Consider the following 17,889-nt stretch of genomic DNA (forward strand, 5'->3'; position numbering starts at 1 on the left):
ACCTAAGGTCTGATACACTACAAAGACTCTGCAAAAAAGCCTATCTCACTTACCCAGTAGTTTTTAAAGCAGGGTATTATTCAATTTCCATATATTTGATTTTTTTCCCCTTGATTTTCCTATTATTGATTTCTAATTTTATATCCTTGTGGTATGCGAATATGCCTTGAGTATTTCAGTGTTTTGAAATTTATTGAGGCTTGCTTTGTGACCTAACATATGGTATATTTTAGAGAATGTTCCATGTGTACTGAAAAAGAATATATTATTTGCTGTTGTTGGGTTAAATGCTCTTTATAAGTCTATAATGTAACCTTTTCATATGGTGACATCTTTAAAATTTTTCTACTAAACAAGGTATTAAACTTTCAACTTTAATGCTCTATGCTAACAATTGTTGACACATCTCTTGAATCTTAATCATTGTTGGTCCCCATGATGGAGAAGTCAAAAGTAAGGGATTTGGAGATGAAGTGAAGGTGAGAAAGGCATCATCTGGTAGGAAATTACCACATGTAATCTAGAACCAAAATGTATCACTTACTCATCCCAGGAGGGGTAATTTGATATATCCCCTCATTTTTCAAAAATCTAGATCTCAAATGATCTCATATTTTTCTAAAAGTAAAAGATACTTAAAGGCAGACAAAACAAAAACTTTGAAGGAAAGAATATTTAGACTATGATTGTTGTTATTGTTAAGTGCCATTGAGTCAGTGCCTACTCATAGCAACCCTGTATAGGGTTACTGAGCAGTGGTTGAGGAGCTTGAACTGTCGACTTTGAAGTCCAGCATATTAACCTGCAACGCCACACAGACTATGATATGAGCCAATATTTTCAACTCTACACTGTAGCAACAATTTTACTCTTAGTGATATTTAACATGTATATGTTTAATGTCATAACTGACATAGCAGTGAGTTTTGATGAAGGACTGGTACATTTTTAGATGTGGAGTTCTAATTATTAGAACGTATCTTTATTTTATTTTTTTTGTCCCTTCCAACTTCTGGGATTCCTATTACATGTATGTTAGACTGCTTGATATGATTCATAAGTCAACAAGGCTCTGTTCTCTTCCCCCTTTTCAAAATGTCTGAAAACTTTGTTCGTATATTTTGTCTAGTTTTCTAGTTATTTATGTTGGGAATATTGATGCATTAGACACTAAAGACTGAAGACAAGAAGAGTTGTGGGATGACATCAAGAACATCATACAATAAAAAAGCAAAAGAACATTGTGAAGACAAGAGAGAAGGAAAAGACCAAAATGGATGTCAGAAGAGACTCTGAAACTTGCTCTCCAGTGTAGAGATGCTAAAGAAAATGGAAGAAGTGAGGTGGTATAAGAGCTGAACAGAAAGTTTCAAAGGTCAGCTCAAGAAGACAAAGTCAAGTATTATAACAAAATGTGCAGACCTGGAGTCAGAAAACCAAAAGGGAAGAACACACTCAGCATTTCTCACACTGAGGCAAAGGAAGAAAAAATTCAAACCTCAATTTGTGGTATTGAACGATTCTATGAGCAAAATACTGAATGATGAAGAAAGCATCAGAAGAATATGGAAGGAATACACGGAGTCATTGTACCAAAAAGAAATGGTCAATGTTCAACCATTTCAAGAGGTAGCATATGATCAAGAGCCCATGATCCTGAAGGAAGAAGTCCATGGTGCATTGAAGTCATTGGCAAGGAATAAGGCACCAGGAATTGATGGAATACAAATAGAAACCTTTCAACAAAGTGATTCAGCACTCAAGACACTCATTCATCTATGCCAAGAAACTTGGAAGACAATTACCTGGCCAACTGATTAGAAGAGATCTGTATTTGTGCCCATTCCAAAGAGAGGTGACTCACGGAATGTGGAAATCATTGGACAATATCATTGACATCCCATGCGCATAAAGTTTTACTAAAGGTAATACAGAAATGGCTACAACCATATATTAACAGAGAACTTCCAGGAGTTCAAGCGGGTTTCAGAAGAGGACATGGAACGAGTGATATCATTGCTGGTGTCAGATGGATCTTGGCTGAAAGCAGAGAATACATACCAGAAAGATGTTTACTTGTGCTTTATTGATTATGCAAAGGTTTTCAATTGTGTGGATCATGACAAGCTATGGACAACATTGCAAAGTATGAGTATTCAGAACACTTAATTATGCTCATGAGGAACCTATACATAGACCAAGACACTGTATGTTCAAACAAAACAAGGGAATACAAAATGGTTTAAAATTAGGAAAGGTGTTTGCCAGGGTTGTATTCTTTCACCATACTTATTCAATCTGTATGCTGAACAAATAATCAGAGAAGCTGAATTATATGAAGAAAAGAGTGGCATCAGGATTGGAGGAAGGTTCATTAACAACTTGCAATATGCAGATGATACAACCTTGCTTGCTGAAAGCCAAGAGGATTTATAATACTTATTGATGAAGATCAGAGACCACAGCCTTCAGTATGGGCTGAACCTCCATGTAAAGAAAACAAAAATCCTCACACTGGACCAATAAATAACATCCATATAAATGGAGAAAAAAAACAAACTGAAGTTGTCAATGACTTCATTTTGCTTAGATCAACCATCAACACTCATGGAAGCAGCAGTCAAGAAATCAAACGATGTATTGCACTGGGAAAATCTGCTGCACAAGACCTCTTTAAAGTGTTGAAGAGCAAAGATGCAGTTTGAGTACTAAGGTGTGCCTGACCCAAGCCATGGTATTTTCAGTAACCTCATATGCATGCGAAAGCTGGACCATCAATTAGGAAGACTGTAGAAGAATTGATGCTTTTGAGTTACAGTGTTGGAGGAGAATATTGAAAGTGCCATGGGCTGCCAAAAGAACCAACAGATCTGTGTTGGAAGACGTGCAGCCAGAGTGCTCCTTGGAGGTCAGGATGGCCAAACTTTGTCTCTCATACTTCAGACATATTGTCAGGAGGGATCAGTCACTGGAGAAGGATGTCATGTTTGGTAAGGTGGAGGGTCAGAGAAAAAGAGGAAGATCCCCAGTGAGATGGATTGGCCAAGTGACAGGATCAATGGGCCCAAGCGTGGCAACAATTGTGAGGTTGGCCCAGGACTAGGCACTGTTTTGTTCTGATGTATAGGGTCGCTAGGAGTCAATACCGACTCAATGGCTCCTACCAACAATAATAAAGGATATCTGGAGCGTGGTAGTTCAATAGGATTAGCACTGAAATTTGAGTCACAAGGTCAACAGTTTGAGCTCACCAGCCGAAAGTTGGAGAGTGAATAAGGAAGATCATAAAAGATTTGATACTTTGAGTTAGAGTGTCAGAGGAGACTATTGAAAGTACCATGAATGTTGAAAATATGATTTGTTTTGGAAGAAGTACAGCCAGAGTGCTCCTTGGAAGCCTTTGTATGAAAGACAAAGTATGGCCAGACTTTGTCTTTCATACTTCGGACATATTGTCAGGAGGGACCAGTCACTGCTGAAGGATATCATGTTTGGTAAAGTGGAAGGTTGGAGAAAAAGAGGAGGACCAACGAAATGGATTGGCACATCAATGGGCTCAAAAGTAGCAATGATTGTGAGGTTGGCCCAGAATCAGGCAGTGTTTTGTTCTGTTGTGCATAGGGTCACTATGCGGTGGTGCCAACTCAATGGCACCTAACAACAACAAATGTTGGGAAGATAAATCTGATCTCTGTTCCTCTACCCCACATCATATAAGAAAATTAATTCAAAATATATCAATGACCTAAATATAAGAGTTAAAATAAAAAACTCTTTGAAGAAAACGGGTATTTGGCAATGGACTCCTAGATTTGACACCCAAAGCACAAGTAACAGAAAAAAAAGATAATTAAACTCTTTGTGCGTCTTTAGACATTTTCAAGAAAGTGAAAAGATAACCTACAGAATGAGAGAAAATATTTGGATATTATATATCTGACAAGGATTTTGTATCCAAAATCAACACGAACTCCTGCAAGTCAACAAGAAGAGAAACAATCCAATAAAAAAATGGAAAAGGATTTGAATAGACATGTCTCTGAAGAAGATTTACAAATGACCAGTAAGAAAGAACATTCAAAGATGCTTGACATCATCTGTCAGTAGGGAAATGCAACTCAAAACTGTTAACAGTGCAAGTAAATGAGGCTTTCATTTTAATTTTATAAGTCTGTATTATCTTTTTTCAGCAGTGTGATAACTTTTAAAAACAGATTTATTGAGATATAATTCATATATAAATCATGCATTTAATTGTCCAAAGACATTCACAGGGTTGTACAACAATCCCCCCCAGAAAAAATTCTATTAGTAGTCATACTCCACTCCCTACTACCACCCCTCTGCCAGTTTCTGGTACCCATTGGTCTGCTTTATATCTCTACAGATGTGCCTTTTCTGGATGTTTCATACAAAATGTGATCTTTTGGGACTAGCTTTATTCACTGCCGTTTGCATTCTCAAGGCTTGTTTATATGATAGCATGCATGAGTACTTTGTCCATTTTTATTGTTAAATAATTTTCACTGTATGGCTATACTGGAGTCCCTAGGTAGTATAAATAGTTACGTGCTTGGCTACTAGCCAAAATGTTGATACTTTGAACCTACCCAGTGGCATCTGGGAAAAAGGTCTGGTGATCTACTTCTGAAAGGTCACAGCCTTGAAAACTCTATGGAGCAGTTCTATTATGAGTCAGAATCAACTTGATATTAACAATAACAGCAATATGACTATACCACAATTTACTGATCTGCTCATTAATTGGTAGGCATTTGTGTTGTTTCCACTTTTTGAGCCATTATGAATGGCTGCTATGAACACTCATAGCAAGCTTTTGTGTGGATGTATAATTTTATTTTTTGAGAGTATAGACCTAGAAATGGAATACCTGGGCCATATGATATCTTTGTATTTAACATTTAAAGCAACAGTTTTCCAAAGCAGCTGCATACATTTATTGGTATATACCAGCAATGTATATAAATTCTGAAATTAAGCCACTTTTCTCTAAGAACTCTAGTACCATTTCAGGTAGGAGAAAGTAGGTAGTCAAAAATATTTATTGAATTAAAGAATAAATGAGTATTTTAAATAAGATAGAGTAGGAGTAGGCATGGGGAGGGACTGAACTTGAGAAATAGGACGACGAAAGGATGGGAAGTAGGTGAGTCCCTGGCTAGTAACTCCATTCCCAGCAGGCCAGGCTTCTGAACCTCATGTGATTCCCAAACAGGATCAACCAGCCCCTTCTCAGCCTGAGATTGACTTGGAGGCTCTCATGGATGTACCCACAGAAGAGCAGAAGACCCATCTGGAGGTAAGATGGGGGGCCGGGACCCTAGGCTCAGGTGGTGAAGGGTTGGAGATGGGCTTGGACCAAGAGCAACCCAAGAACTTAGGCTTTCTCTCTTATTCAGAGGGGAGAGGATTCCTGGGGGTCTGAGAGCTGCTATGACTTGGTGATCTACTTTCTGCTCTCTCCCATCCAGGTTATTCTCCAAAACTGCCTCCGCCCCACAGAGGTAAGGGATGCTCTACTGGTCTGGTGGTAAGAGGAGGCCATTGAGGGAGGCAGCTAGAGAAGGGAAGTGTTTAAAGGGAAGAGTTGGCCCTGGGCCTTAACCCCCTTCTTAAGTTCTGAAGAAATGGACCAGGGGAAATTAGGGAGGGCAGAGTGGTGAATAAGTATAACCCCGTCTTGATCTCACCTGTCTGTTTCTCCATCAGTCTTTTATCTCTGAGCTACTCAGTCAACTCAAGAATCTCCGGAGACTCAGCAGACCTCAGAAATAAAACTACCTTGTGAGACCTTCAGCAACCTCAGCACTGCCCAGGCCTGTCCTGAACATCTGGATCCTGGGCTATGGAAAGGAAAACAGCTCCTTGAGATACAAACAAGGAAGGTGGCGGACAAGGAGGGACATTTGGACACCCTAATGGATGTGCAGTCACAGCTAGTTCCTGTCAGCTGGACTTCCTGGGAGTCAGACATACTGTTGCCCACTGATTTCCTTGGCAAAAGCCAAGTAGATAAAACCTTTAGGAGTCCCAGCTGAATGCAGTGTCAAGCATGTCTGTGCTAAGGGACACAGGAAGGGGAGGGTAAAGTGATACACTGGAAGGCCAATATCCTGAGTCACTGGGACTAGGTTCTACCCATATATCTCATTCATTCATCAATTCATTCATTCACACACACCTATAACTCTGCTTAAGAGCTAGCAAGGTCCAGAGGCCAAGTGGAGCACACTGGCTAAGACACTCAGCATCCTGGCATCAACAATGGAAGGGGTCCAAGTGGCAAACACTAATCTCAAACCCCAGAGGGGAAATAGCAAGAAAAACCTATATGGGTTTGAGGGCTAATCCCTCCTTGACCTCCAAATGATTCAGGAGGCCTTAGGCTCTTTCTTGAGCTGGCTCCAGTCTGAGACAGGAAGAGAAAAGCAGAGACTATGTGGAGAGTGTAAAGGGTACAAGCTGAGACATCAGAGGTCAGGAGCAGGGAAGATGCTGGAAGGCAGATACTGGTTCTGAAAGGTAGCCAGGTTGGAGAAGGTGCCCTGGGAGGTGGTATCCTTTGACAGAAAAGCAGCAAGCTGGGTCTATCCTATTCAGACCCATATATTTCCAACATGCCTTATTTGAATACTAGAGGAACTGAGAAATGCAAAGTGATAGGGCTTGGTGGGATATTCAGTTCAGTGAATGAATATTCATGACTACCAGGATGAGACCACCTCATCAGGGTGGGAGTGCTCCTCCCTGGAGGAGCTTTCAAAGCAGTTCAACCTTCTCCCTTGACCCACAGGACTAGGCTTATAGCCTACTCTGCTCTTGCTACCTCACACAGGGCTCACAAGGTTCCAAACAGATGCTGGGTTCAAGGAACCAACATACTTTATTAAATCCAGTAAGTGTCAGGGAGGGGCACTGGGCCCTTTGAGCCAGGTTTCAGGGCTCATCCTTAGATTCAGTCTGGTTCTTTCCTCCACACGCTCTCACTTTCAGCTCATGCTTCTCTGCTGTAGGCCTCCTGACTCTACCATCCTGCTGGTTCCCAGTCATTGTCTTGAGTGAAGAATCTTTCCTTCTTCCAGGAACACTGATGCTCAGGAAGAGTCGTATCCATCAGCAGTATATCTTGCTGTTGTCGGCAGTCTCCCAAAGATGACCTGGGCTGGGCCCAGCACTGGGTGCCCCAGCCTGTGGGACTGTTCTGTAGTTGCTTTCCTGGGTGGACCAGGGTTTCCTCAGAGCTCTCGGCCTGCTTGCGGCGGGCGGTACACAGATGTCTGATGTTCTCTAAGCTCGAAGGCATCATGGCCCTCCCTGTGGAGGATAGGAATATATTTTAGGGATCCCAGCCAGCCCTGGAGCTCTCCTGGTCCCACAGAGTACTCTGCCTGCACCCACCGGAAGCAGCGGGCACAATAGAGGTCCCCCTCGCAGCCAGTGCAACGCAGGGTGGCATCCTCATTACAGATGCAGCACCACGGGAGCTCCTCTGCCTCCACCTCCGCCTCTGATCTGTGGGCCGCAGCCTGGGCCTTCAGGGAGCAGAGAGAAAGGGGGAAAATAAGGTGGATGGGATCTGCGAGCAGTTGGCCAGGCAAGGAAGAAGGCTATGGTGACAGACTGGGTCTATGCCTGGGGCTTCTCTCACCTCTGGCCTGTTGGGCTGCGCCCGTGATCGGCGAGCTGGCTCTGCAGGGATGTTAAAGCCACTTGCCTCATCCAGGGCAGCTTCCTCAGTGAGCTGTAAACAGAGAGAAGACAACTCCTTGCTCCAGGCCCAGGCACCCTCTCCCAGCATTTCTTGTGCTCTCTAGCCTCAGCTTCTCAACTCATCTTCCTTCACCTGCCTGTGGCTGGTGACTCCCCATCTCAAGGAACCAGGGGCAGGCCTGGGTCACAGGAGCAGTGGAGCACCAGCTAGAGCAGAGTGGTGATAGGGTGAACGGGGCCAGATGGGACAGAGGACAAGGGCCCACCTGCTGCAGCACTCTCTGGATGGCTGTTTCCTCATCCTCATCGTCATCACTGTCTGGGAGGTGATAGTCCTGGAGGGTCACTTGACGAGGGGGAAGTGGGATCAGAAGGAAGAGTGAAGTTGAGAAATTTCACCTGAGGGGCTGTACTCTTGCCCCCAGGAAGCTAGTTTGGTTCCCAGGAGCACTTCTTTCAGATCTGTGTAACCTCTATAGCTACTTTAGTGAAACTTTTTGCCACACAGGGACCCTGCCCTCTCTTTGCTCCACCCCTGCTGGGCTGGGGGGAGGGGGAGGTAGGAAGAGCAGTCTCAGTACCTGGAAGGACTGAAGTTCCCCTACTCCTAAGTTCTGATTTACTGCTTGGCCCCAGCACCTCCTGGTGGCCCTGGGCAGAAGTCAGTAAGACTCTGGACTCAGCCTTGACAGAGTATAGCTACCTTGGAGAGTCCAGCTTGGGGTTGGGGAGGCCTTGCCCCATGGATATGAGTGAGCCACTGCTTTCCAAGCTCTACCTCCATCAGGGTCCAGTCCTCGTAGCACAGCCAGCCGCTTGGCGAGGGCCAGGATCCGCTCCTGCCTTGTGTTCTCCTCCCGAAGCTCGACAGCTGCCTCTGCCAGCAGCCTGCTCTTCTCTTCCTCCAGGGACCAAGTGGCCTGCCCCTTAGGATGAGGGCTCTGGGTTCCTGAGCCACCCTGGTTGAGGTCGTTCTGGTTAGAGGCAACTGGAAGGAATAACAAAGTCAGGAGGCAGAGATATTCCAAGATCTCTCAGTCCATTTCTCAACTTTTTTTTTAACCAACATCATTAGGTTTCTGTTCAAGTACTAACACCTGTGATTTATGTTGTTGTTGAGTGCCGTCAAGTCGGTTCTGACTCACAGCAACCCTGTATAGGGTTCCCAAGGAGTGGCTGGTGGGTTTGACTTTACTGCTAGCAGTCCAGTGCTTATCCTACAACGCCACACCAGGGCTCAGGATATGCCTTATATATTAAAAATGATACAAGTATTTCCTCCATTTTACCAACTCTGGTAGCGTACTGGTTACGAATCGGGCTGCAAACCTTAAGGTCAGCGGTTCGAAACTACCAGCTGCTCCGCGGGAGAAAGATGAGGCTTTCTACTCCCGTAAAGATTTACACCCTCGGAAACCCTGTACAGGGTCGCTATGGGTCGGAACCGACTCGATGGCACTTAACAACAACAACAACAAAATACTACAAACCTTCCAACCACACCCACTCCCACCCTCCTGATAGAGTAACTGTTGATCTTGTGGTAGATGGCCCACATCTGAGAATCACTGCCCTAAAGGAAAGGATCAGGATATGGAGTTGTTATTGTTGTGTGGTTGTCGTGTGTCATCGAGTCAGTTCTGACTCATAATGATTCTGTATCGGGTTTCCGAGAGCAGTTGATGGGTTTGAATTCCTAACCTTGCAGTTAGCAGTCTACAGCTTATCCAACAGCTCCACACTAGGGCTCAGGACATGGGCTAACATGAAGCCAAGGTTCAGCCTGTCTCTTTGCCTTTCAATCTGGGATTAGTGCTTCCCAGGAGCAGCATGGAGAAGGCAGGAAGGGAGTCTCAGTCCTGCATATCACTGGGTGGGAAGGGTTTTTCCCAAGTAGATGATGTGGCTCTGACAGGGTCACTTTCAGATATTTCAGAGCAAGCAGAGCCGAAGTCAGACAATGCTGGTTTCAAGGCTCCATCACTTAGAAGCTGGGTGACCTTGGTTCATACAGATGGCAGAACCAGGATTCACTAATTCTAACGCTTCCAAATGAACCATTAGCCTTACACTGGCTCCCTCTGGAGTAAGCACTCAATAAATGGTTGCACTTATCATGTTGACTGTTCTGATTTATATTCATCTCTGAGCGAGGGGCGGGAGGCAGCAAAGCCTCTTCCACCTGGAGAAAGAAGGGGGATGGGAGTCCTCAGGGAGTCAGGTGGAAGGGTTACCTGGCACTCTTCGCTCCCAGCTCTCATCAATGGCCACTTCAGCTGCCAGCTGTGTCAGCAGATCCTGCGCCTGCGCCGTCTGGGTCCTGGTTTCTGGTGGCTGATGTACCTGCCCAGAGGAAGGAAGCTGCACCATAGGGCCCTGAAGCAGTCTAGGTTAGGGATGATGCTAAGGAGTTCTCAAACCCATGATGTCCCAGTACCAGTTGTCAAATCAATTCCAACTCATTGCCACCCAACCTCTGTCAAGAGTAGAACTGCACTCCACAAGGTTTCCTATGGCTAGGAACTTTCAGAAGTAGATTGCCGGGCCTTCCTCCCAAGATGCCTCTGGGTAGATTTGCACTGCCGACATTTTGGTTAGTAGCTGAGTGCTTCATCACTTGTGCCACCCAGGGAAGAGGGATTAATTCAGGGCTCACACCATGGGGTGGGTCTGGCAGTGCCGAATGGGACTGAAGATCCATCTCTTTGCGTTCCACCCAATCCTGCTGCTTACCTCTGGCTCCCTGGCCTACAGCAGAGCTGAAATTTTGTCAACTCTGCGAAAGTATATAACCACAGGCACCTGGGCTTCTGTTGGGCCATCTCTCTAGGACCCCCTTCCCAGCCAAGATATGGCACTCACCGGCTGGGGTGTCTGAAGGGGCAGCACTCTGCCCTGCAATGTGGCAAGCCGTGTCTCTATCTCCTGAGTTGAAGAGAAGGAACCCTGGGGTTCACCCCTGAGTGCAGCCAGCCGAGCCTCTATCTCCGCCTGTGATGGTGCTGACTCTGCAAGTGGCATAGAAGGGAAGGGTCAGGGGAGCCCCTGGCAGCAAACTTCAGGCTGCCCTGCCTGCCCCAACTCACTGGGCTTGTTCTCCTGGCGGAGCCGTGCTAGGCGCTCAGCAATGACCTGGTCTTGTTGGGTCAGTCCCTGGGTCCGGGGAGCACTGGGCTTCGGCTTGGCTTCCAAAGCTGCCACGCGTCTGAAGGACATGAGATGGAGGCTCTTGAGGAAAGCAGGAAGTAGAGTAGAAGGTGAACACTTACTATTTCCCATTCAAATAATTTCTGGGCATCTGAGGGTGAAGGGCGGGTCTCCAATGGGCATCTTCTGTGGCCCTTGCTCATGTTGCCCTGTAGCCCAACCCAGCTCAGCAGAGAAGGCAAGGTCTACCAGGTGTCTTTTGTGGGGAAAACGGCTGGTGAGCTGTTTACTAAGCCCAAAGGGGGAGTGAGGAGCCTGAAACAGGGGTATTCTCTTGACCTTGTGCTCATGTGGTCTAAAAGCTAGCTCTAGAATTTGGTCTCTCCTGGTGGCTCCTTTGTTCTTTCCTCAATTTCATTTGTCTATCTCTTCAGCACTTACTTCTTGTAGTTCTGAGGTGGGGACCACTTGGAGGTGTTGGCAGGAGCAGGTCCTCTATAGGGAAAACAATCTCGTGTTAAGAGATTTTGCTACCCTCTGAAGGGCAGTGTCCCGTCCCCCCCCCCCGCCAACTCCCAACTTCCTGGACTGACTCCTGGTCATAGAGCACAGGGCTGCACCGGTTGAACCCTGGTCATGTCAGCTTCTTACCTGGTCAGGATCTCCTGGCATTGCTTGCAGACTTTTTGCTGAGTGTTTCCAGCCCGGGGCACTGCTGCACTGAAGCTGAGGCAACCAGAACAGAAGGCACGTCCACAGTTCTTACAGCCACACTACAGGGAACATGAAACAGGCGTATACACCTCTCACCAGCCCCTGCAGGCTCTTTCCTGGGACTCTTTAAGCACACAGAGAAGGAAGACACTGACATTGTGATCAGTCACTAGGAGAAGGAAGAGGAATGGGGCCCCAAAGGCATGGGGAGAGATAGGGGCTGAGAGTGGAGGGGTTCCTGTTGTCAGTCTCTTATTCAAATCAAATAAAGCTTCATGCAGCATTCCAAGTGCTTTCTGCCCTAGCTTCAAGTTCCTGGCCCTTCAACAAAGGAGAATCAGAGTACAGGACACATGCCTTCTCCGCTCTAGCGGAGTAGGAGGGTGGCTTGGCTCAGGATGCGATGATCACAATAGCCCCCATTTATTAAGCACTTACTGTGTGCCAGGCACTGAGCTCAGTACTATTTAATCCTCACCATTTATAGACACTATTTAATAAAATTCTGATGACCACCACTTATTGTCCTGATTTTAGTTGGAGCCAGAGAAGGTTCATGACTTGCTCAAATTCAGGTCATCCCAAACAAAACAGCAGAATTCAAATTTGAACACTGACCAATCTTGACTCCAAAATCCAGGCCAAGTGCTGCACTGTCCTGCCTCCCCAAAGGCCATTAATTCATCCCATCTGGTTCTCACCTCTTGGTCAGATTCCCTGACCAAAGCTGAGGTACAGAAAGCCTACATTTACCAAGGGAACTTGAAAGGTTCTGAGGTCCCTGCAAGTCTTTGTCGTGGCACCCTGAGGACATCAGGAAGGACATAGACCTGAAAGGGCAGGCTGCACGATGGGGCAAGTATGATAGAGAATGGTCACAGGGCGTTAGTTAAGATCGGACTGCGGAGGAGCAGGGTTGGGAGATGGAAACAGCCGGATTGTCGACCAAAACACGTAGCTTTCAAAAAAACCATGCAGTATGCTATGGAGTTTATAAGGTACTTTCACCTCCAGACCTCACTGGACCGTCACACCTCCGAAGCGAGACAATTATTAATCCCATTTTACAGAAATGTTAAGTGGGGCTCAGTGACCATCAAAATCACATAGCTGGAAAGAAGCTGAGCCAGGCCATAAATACAAGACTTCGTACTGCAAAGCTCGTGCATTTCCCTCCACTCCGAGTCCTCCCTAGCCCTCCAGACCCCAGGGAGAGAAGACTCACCTCCTTCTTGAAGAGTGTAAACTTGGCTGCGCAGCCGTAGCACCTACTATCCATCTTTGCTCTCAATGCGGCAGGGTCGGCTAAGTTGAGGTCACTCCCGCTAGGCCCAGAGTCCCTGGACCCTCACCCAGCACTGTCCACGCAGGGAGGCCCACTCGAGCGTTTCGGTTGCGATTTCCGGACCAGGAATCAGAACAGACCACCGGGTTTGACTGCAGCGGCGGCAGGAGCGGGGACTGCTGGGAGTTGTAGTCTTTTTAAAAGACCGTCCACCTCCCTTAGAGTCAGTCCAGTGAGATCCAGAACACAATTCCCAGGGGGCAAAGCGCCACTCGGCCTGCTCGGAGTCAGCAATCGGCCGGCAGTCCCGACGCCCGCTTAGACTCTTGGGAATTGTAGTACGAACGGCGTCAGAGCCGAAACCATGGCGGTGACCAAAGAGCTCTTACAGATGGACCTGTACGCCCTGCTAGGGATCGATGAGAAGGCTGTGGACAAAGAGGTGAGAACACTAGCTAGGAAGGTCTATCCTGAACTGTTCTTTCTGTCTTAGCACCTCGCCGGCAGCTGGGACCCGCTCTCCAGGTTCCATCCGGCGCTGGGCGGGAGCGAGGGGGAGCCCAACGGCCTCCGAAGAAGTGCTCCCAGACCATTCCTGGAGGGTCTGAGGGCCTCAGGGGGATGGGGGGCACAGGGGACTCCTTACGTCGCCTGACTGTGTTCTGTGGTCCCGGTTTGGACGAGGCCCTAGAGTGAGCAAACTGGGCACGCGAGCCTTCTCCTTGCGCCTGCGCAGTCTCAGTCTCTAAGTCCGCTTCTGTCGTGCTGTGGCTGGAAGTGCTTATTTCATTTCGCCTGAAGATTGAACTTTACTTAAACCTTGGGCAGAAGAAAGGTCAAGTCTCAAGGCGCTCCACTCCCATCCCTCCCCCTTACCGTTGTGACTTAAGACTTTGTTATCTCCGTTTTCTCTTCCACCCCAGCTCATTGACTCTTTTCAAGTAGCAGATTCTCAGGCTTTACACATCTTAACATGTGATGTTGTTGTTAGGTGCTGTTGAGTCAGCTCCGACTCATAGTGACCCTGTATAGGGTTTTCGAGGAGTGGCTGGTGAGCTTGAACCACCGACCTTGCAGTCCAGTGCATTACCGTACAGCACCACACCAGGACTTCTAACGTGATTTATTGTTAAGTACCGTGGAGTCGGTTCCGACTTAGTGACCCTGCACAGGGTTTCCGAGGCTGTAAATCTTTATGGGAGCAGAAAGCACTCGTCTTTCTCCCGCGGAACAGCTGGTAGTTTCGAACTGCTGACCTTGAGGTTAGCAGCCCGGTGGGCCAAAAACAGGAGCATCAGAAGACTGAGGCTGGTAGCCTGTATTCCACAGGAAGGTTTTAATAAAATGCCAGGAAATGGGACACTGATCAAGCTGTGCTTAAGATTTTGGTATGTCTCTGAATCTTTGTCATAGTTATAACCAGGCTGAAAGGAGAGTCCAGTAATTCATTCGAAGGAAATTAATGCCCCGTCTTGATGTGGCACTGTAGGATAGGCACTGGACTGGTCACTGCAAGGTTGGCAGTTCAAACCCAATAGCCGCTCTCCGAAACCTATACGGAGTCACTGTGAGTTGAAACTGTCTCAACAGCACACAACAGCAATGGGTATATAATGCTTGCTATGTGCTGGGTACTACTATAAGTGTTTTGCATTTGTTGAAATAGTGTGAAATTACTTAGGACATTTCACACCAGATCTAGCCAATATGTTGGAACTCTAAAGTTGCAGACTCCTCAGGAAGGTAGCTGGGAGCCATTGATGTATACATTAGTCATGAAAGTAACATTAATTGGATTTTTTAAAGAAAATATTCAATATCATTGTGCAGAATGGACACGGATGGGAGTGGAGAAGTGGCCACTAGGTATCAGGTGGGGATGTTGTTGAGGCAAGAAACTGATGTCTGAGCTGGGCCATGGTGTCTGGGACCAAGAGCTCAGATGAGATGAGAGATATGTCAGAAGGTTGTTTTTAAAGGATGACAGTGCTGACGTTTATGGTTAGTTTTTGGTACTGTGGGTTGGGCGTTGGGCTGCTAACTGCAAGGTCAGTGGTTCAAACCCAACTGCTCCATGGAAGAAGGATGAAGTTGTCTACTTTCAGAAAGATTTAGTCTTGCTAACTGTGTATAGGGGTTGCTATGAGTCAGAATTGATTTAATGGCAGCGGGTTTAGTCTTTTGGGGTTCCATGTGCCAAGGTACGTTAGTGGCACAGTGGGTTAAGTGTTGGACTGTTAACCAAAAGGTCAGCAGTTAAAACCCACCAAAAACCACTCATTGGGAGAAAGGTGAGGCAGTCTGCTTCCTTAAAGACTTACAGCCTTCGAAAGTCTGTGGATCAGTTCTGCTCTGTCCTGTGGGGTTGCTAAAAGTCAGCATTGACTCAACAGCAATAAGGTTGGTGTTGTGGATTTTCCATATGCTAGCTACTTTGACTGTTTTTTTTTTACTAGGGAAGACATGACTCATGTACAGATAACTACAATAAAAGGAAAATGTGGTAAATCCTCTTACGTTGTTAAGTGCCCTTCGAGTCGGTTCCAACCATAGCGACCCTGTGTAGGGTTTTTGAGGAGCAACTGGTGAGCTTGAACCACCGACCTTGTGGCTCAAACCAACTTTGCAGTCCAGCACCACATCAGGACCTCTTAAGAGAGACACAACATCAACTTAAGAGGAGGGACACAAAGTGTTTTGGATGTTCATGGTAGGGTGAGATTACTTCTAGTTTGGGAGAAGGGTGGGGAAAATAGAAGAGGCATTTAAGGCTTTGAAAGATGAGCAGAACTTGCCTATATGGAGATGGAGGAAGGGTATTCCAAGAAAGAGAAGGTGTGGGGAAAAGGAAGTAAGAAAGAGAAGAGTGTGTATAGTCCAATTTTTCTGAAGCATATGCCAAGAAGAAAGGTAAAAGAAGATAAGTAGGTTGAGACCTTTGAATATATTGCCTAGCTTCATAGTAATGTACTTTTTTGGTAGAGAGCAAGTGACCTAGGCCCTGGTGCACCCCCTCTGTGGGGGGATTGTTGTTGTTGTTAAGTGCCGTGGAGTCAATTCCATCTCACAGTGACCTTGTATAGAGTTTCCGAGGAGTGGCTGGTGAGTTTGAACTGCTAACCTTGTGGTTCAAACTGACATTTTGGTTCAGTGCTTTTCCTGTAGTGCCACAGCATAAGTTGTGTGTGTGTGTGGGCGGGGGTGGGGGGATAATATTCTCGAGGGCACCTGGAGGATGTTTAGAGCATATACCAATAATGTCTCCTAAACTTTAATCATCTGGTCATATAGTCCAAGAGTTCTTAATTTAGGGTCTACAGAAGGGTTCCAGGAATTGGGTGAACCTCTCAAATAGTATATAATATGTTTTGTGTATTCATTTTCTGGCAGTGGAGGCAATTTTTATCCATAAAAAGGTTAAAAGAAGCTCTTACGTAGGCCAATTTCCTTCTGTTACTGATGGTGAACTGAAGTTCAGAAACTCAGGCTGTTAGTCACAGAGTTGGGAATAGAACTCAGATGCTCTGATATCTAACCAACGTTGTTGCTCTTTCCTCTGTGAAACTCTGGTCCTGTCAAGCGTCATATAGCTCAGTGGTAGTGGTGGGCACCAACACCAAATTTAACATTCGTTCAGACCGTGTCTCAGAGTTTAAAATCCATCATGTATCCATCTGCCTACTTCTCTCCATTTGGATGTTTCACAGGGATCTAAATCTTGTGACATCCATAACTGAACTCATGAATGTCCCTCTTCAAACCTGCTCCTTCCTTGGATTTTCATCTCAGTAAAGGGTACCATCATCCAGCTACTTGAGCTGAGAACCTGGGTCATTCTCGATCCCTTCTACCCTCTCACCCCTGGTATCTATTCTTTCGTTATACCCTAATGAGTCAGCCTACTAAATATTTCTCAAACCTGTTCACCAATCTCTGTCTCCACCACTGCCACTCTCGCCCAAGCCACCACCAACCTCCAACCTAACAGAGGACAACTGGCAACTTGTCTCCCTGCTTTAAATCTGTTCTGTTCTAGCCTGTTGTCTCTCTCCAATAGATTCTCACAGAAAATAGAATGATCTTGGTACTTACTTTGAGTCACATGGCATTTATAATAAAACAATAGAATTTCCTACCTCCTCATATATTCTTTTTCAAACTGCCAGGAATGCTTTCCCTCCCTTTCTTTAACCTGGGTTACTTTTACTCATATTTAGAATTAAGTGTAAATAGGACTTCCTTGCCTGTTAATTTTCTTCCCAAGCACTCCATTCTTCTCCTTCCCAGCACTATCTCAGTTTGCAGTCAGGTATTCATTTGTGGGTTTACTTGTCTCCTGTCAATAAATATTCTTCTATGTTGAGATTTTTAAAGGAGGACATTTTGATGGCTTCAGGCTTACCATGGTGGTCATCATTCTACATTTGCAAATTTAAACCCAGTTGGAAGAAATGTCACCTTGAAGGTTAATTTTATGACTACATAGGTATCTTTTTTGTTGCGGAAACTCTCCTGTACCTATGATCTCCCTTCTCAGAAATGACACCTGAGAACCTGATGCCTTCTTGCAAAGTCTAGACAGATTTTTGGTGGTGGAGCCCTAAGCACCAGTTCAAGCCTTTTTTCTACTGTTTTTCTTTCCCACTCAGCTTATTTAACATCTACTTTGAGTTTCTTCTTGGGGCATCAGTTTCAGGCACCCCAGGGCTGTGTTGAGTATGGTGGTTGGTGGTTGTGTGCCACCGAGTCAGTTCTGACTCATAGTGACCTTGTATAAAGTTTCTGAGGCTGTAAATCTTTATAGGAGCAGAAAGTCTCATCTTTCTCCCACGGAACAGCTGGTAAATTCGAACTTCTGACCTTTCGGTTAGGAGTCCAGTTTGTAATCAATTATACTACCAGGGTTCCTTATGGGCAACTCCACTCTTTATTGCTCAGGCCCAAATCACTAGCTAATTTCAGAATATTTTCATCACCCTACAAAGAAACTCCATACAGACTTCTCATTCTCC

General features: G+C 45.8%; 3 protein-coding genes across 3 annotated transcripts in view; 2 read left to right on the top strand and 1 right to left on the bottom strand.

The window, feature by feature from the left end:
* The window catches only part of PPP1R14D (protein phosphatase 1, regulatory (inhibitor) subunit 14D), a 21,359-nt gene extending 15,563 nt beyond the window's left edge, over positions 1-5,796 (top strand). Inside the window, exons 2-4 of the mRNA XM_006831761.1 lie at positions 5,237-5,320; positions 5,493-5,525; positions 5,731-5,796. Coding sequence (XP_006831824.1) covers positions 5,237-5,320; positions 5,493-5,525; positions 5,731-5,796 — 183 coding nt within the window. The remainder of the gene's footprint in view (positions 1-5,236; positions 5,321-5,492; positions 5,526-5,730) is intronic.
* A 1,460-nt stretch (positions 5,797-7,256) lies between these two features.
* Positions 7,257-12,871, bottom strand: ZFYVE19 (zinc finger, FYVE domain containing 19). Its single transcript, XM_006831898.1, has 11 exons — positions 12,818-12,871; positions 11,530-11,651; positions 11,320-11,373; positions 10,818-10,936; positions 10,594-10,739; positions 9,966-10,074; positions 8,510-8,719; positions 7,998-8,077; positions 7,670-7,762; positions 7,420-7,553; positions 7,257-7,335 (listed from the first exon to the last, which is right to left on the bottom strand). Exons 1-11 carry the CDS (start codon positions 12,869-12,871, stop codon positions 7,257-7,259), a joined length of 1,200 nt encoding a protein of 399 aa, XP_006831961.1.
* A 342-nt stretch (positions 12,872-13,213) lies between these two features.
* Positions 13,214-17,889, top strand: part of DNAJC17 (DnaJ (Hsp40) homolog, subfamily C, member 17) — a 45,396-nt gene continuing 40,720 nt past the window's right edge. The window contains exon 1 of the mRNA XM_006831763.1: positions 13,214-13,319. Within this exon, the coding sequence (XP_006831826.1) occupies positions 13,242-13,319 (78 nt within the window). The 5' untranslated portion in view covers positions 13,214-13,241. The remainder of the gene's footprint in view (positions 13,320-17,889) is intronic.

Source organism: Chrysochloris asiatica, unplaced genomic scaffold, assembly GCF_000296735.1.
Source record: "Chrysochloris asiatica unplaced genomic scaffold, ChrAsi1.0 scaffold00004, whole genome shotgun sequence".
Lineage (NCBI taxonomy): Eukaryota > Metazoa > Chordata > Mammalia > Afrosoricida > Chrysochloridae > Chrysochloris > Chrysochloris asiatica.

Coding starts and splice junctions, on each gene's coding strand:
- ZFYVE19 (XM_006831898.1), bottom strand. CDS start 12,871: ATGGATAGTAGGTGCTACGGCTGCGCAGCCAAGTTTACACTCTTCAAG. Junction 11,652..12,817: donor TTACACTCTTCAAGAAGGAG/GTGAGTCTTCTC, acceptor TGTTCCCTGTAG/TGTGGCTGTAAGAACTGTGG. Junction 7,763..7,997: donor TCCAGAGAGTGCTGCAGCAG/GTGGGCCCTTGT, acceptor CTCTGTTTACAG/CTCACTGAGGAAGCTGCCCT.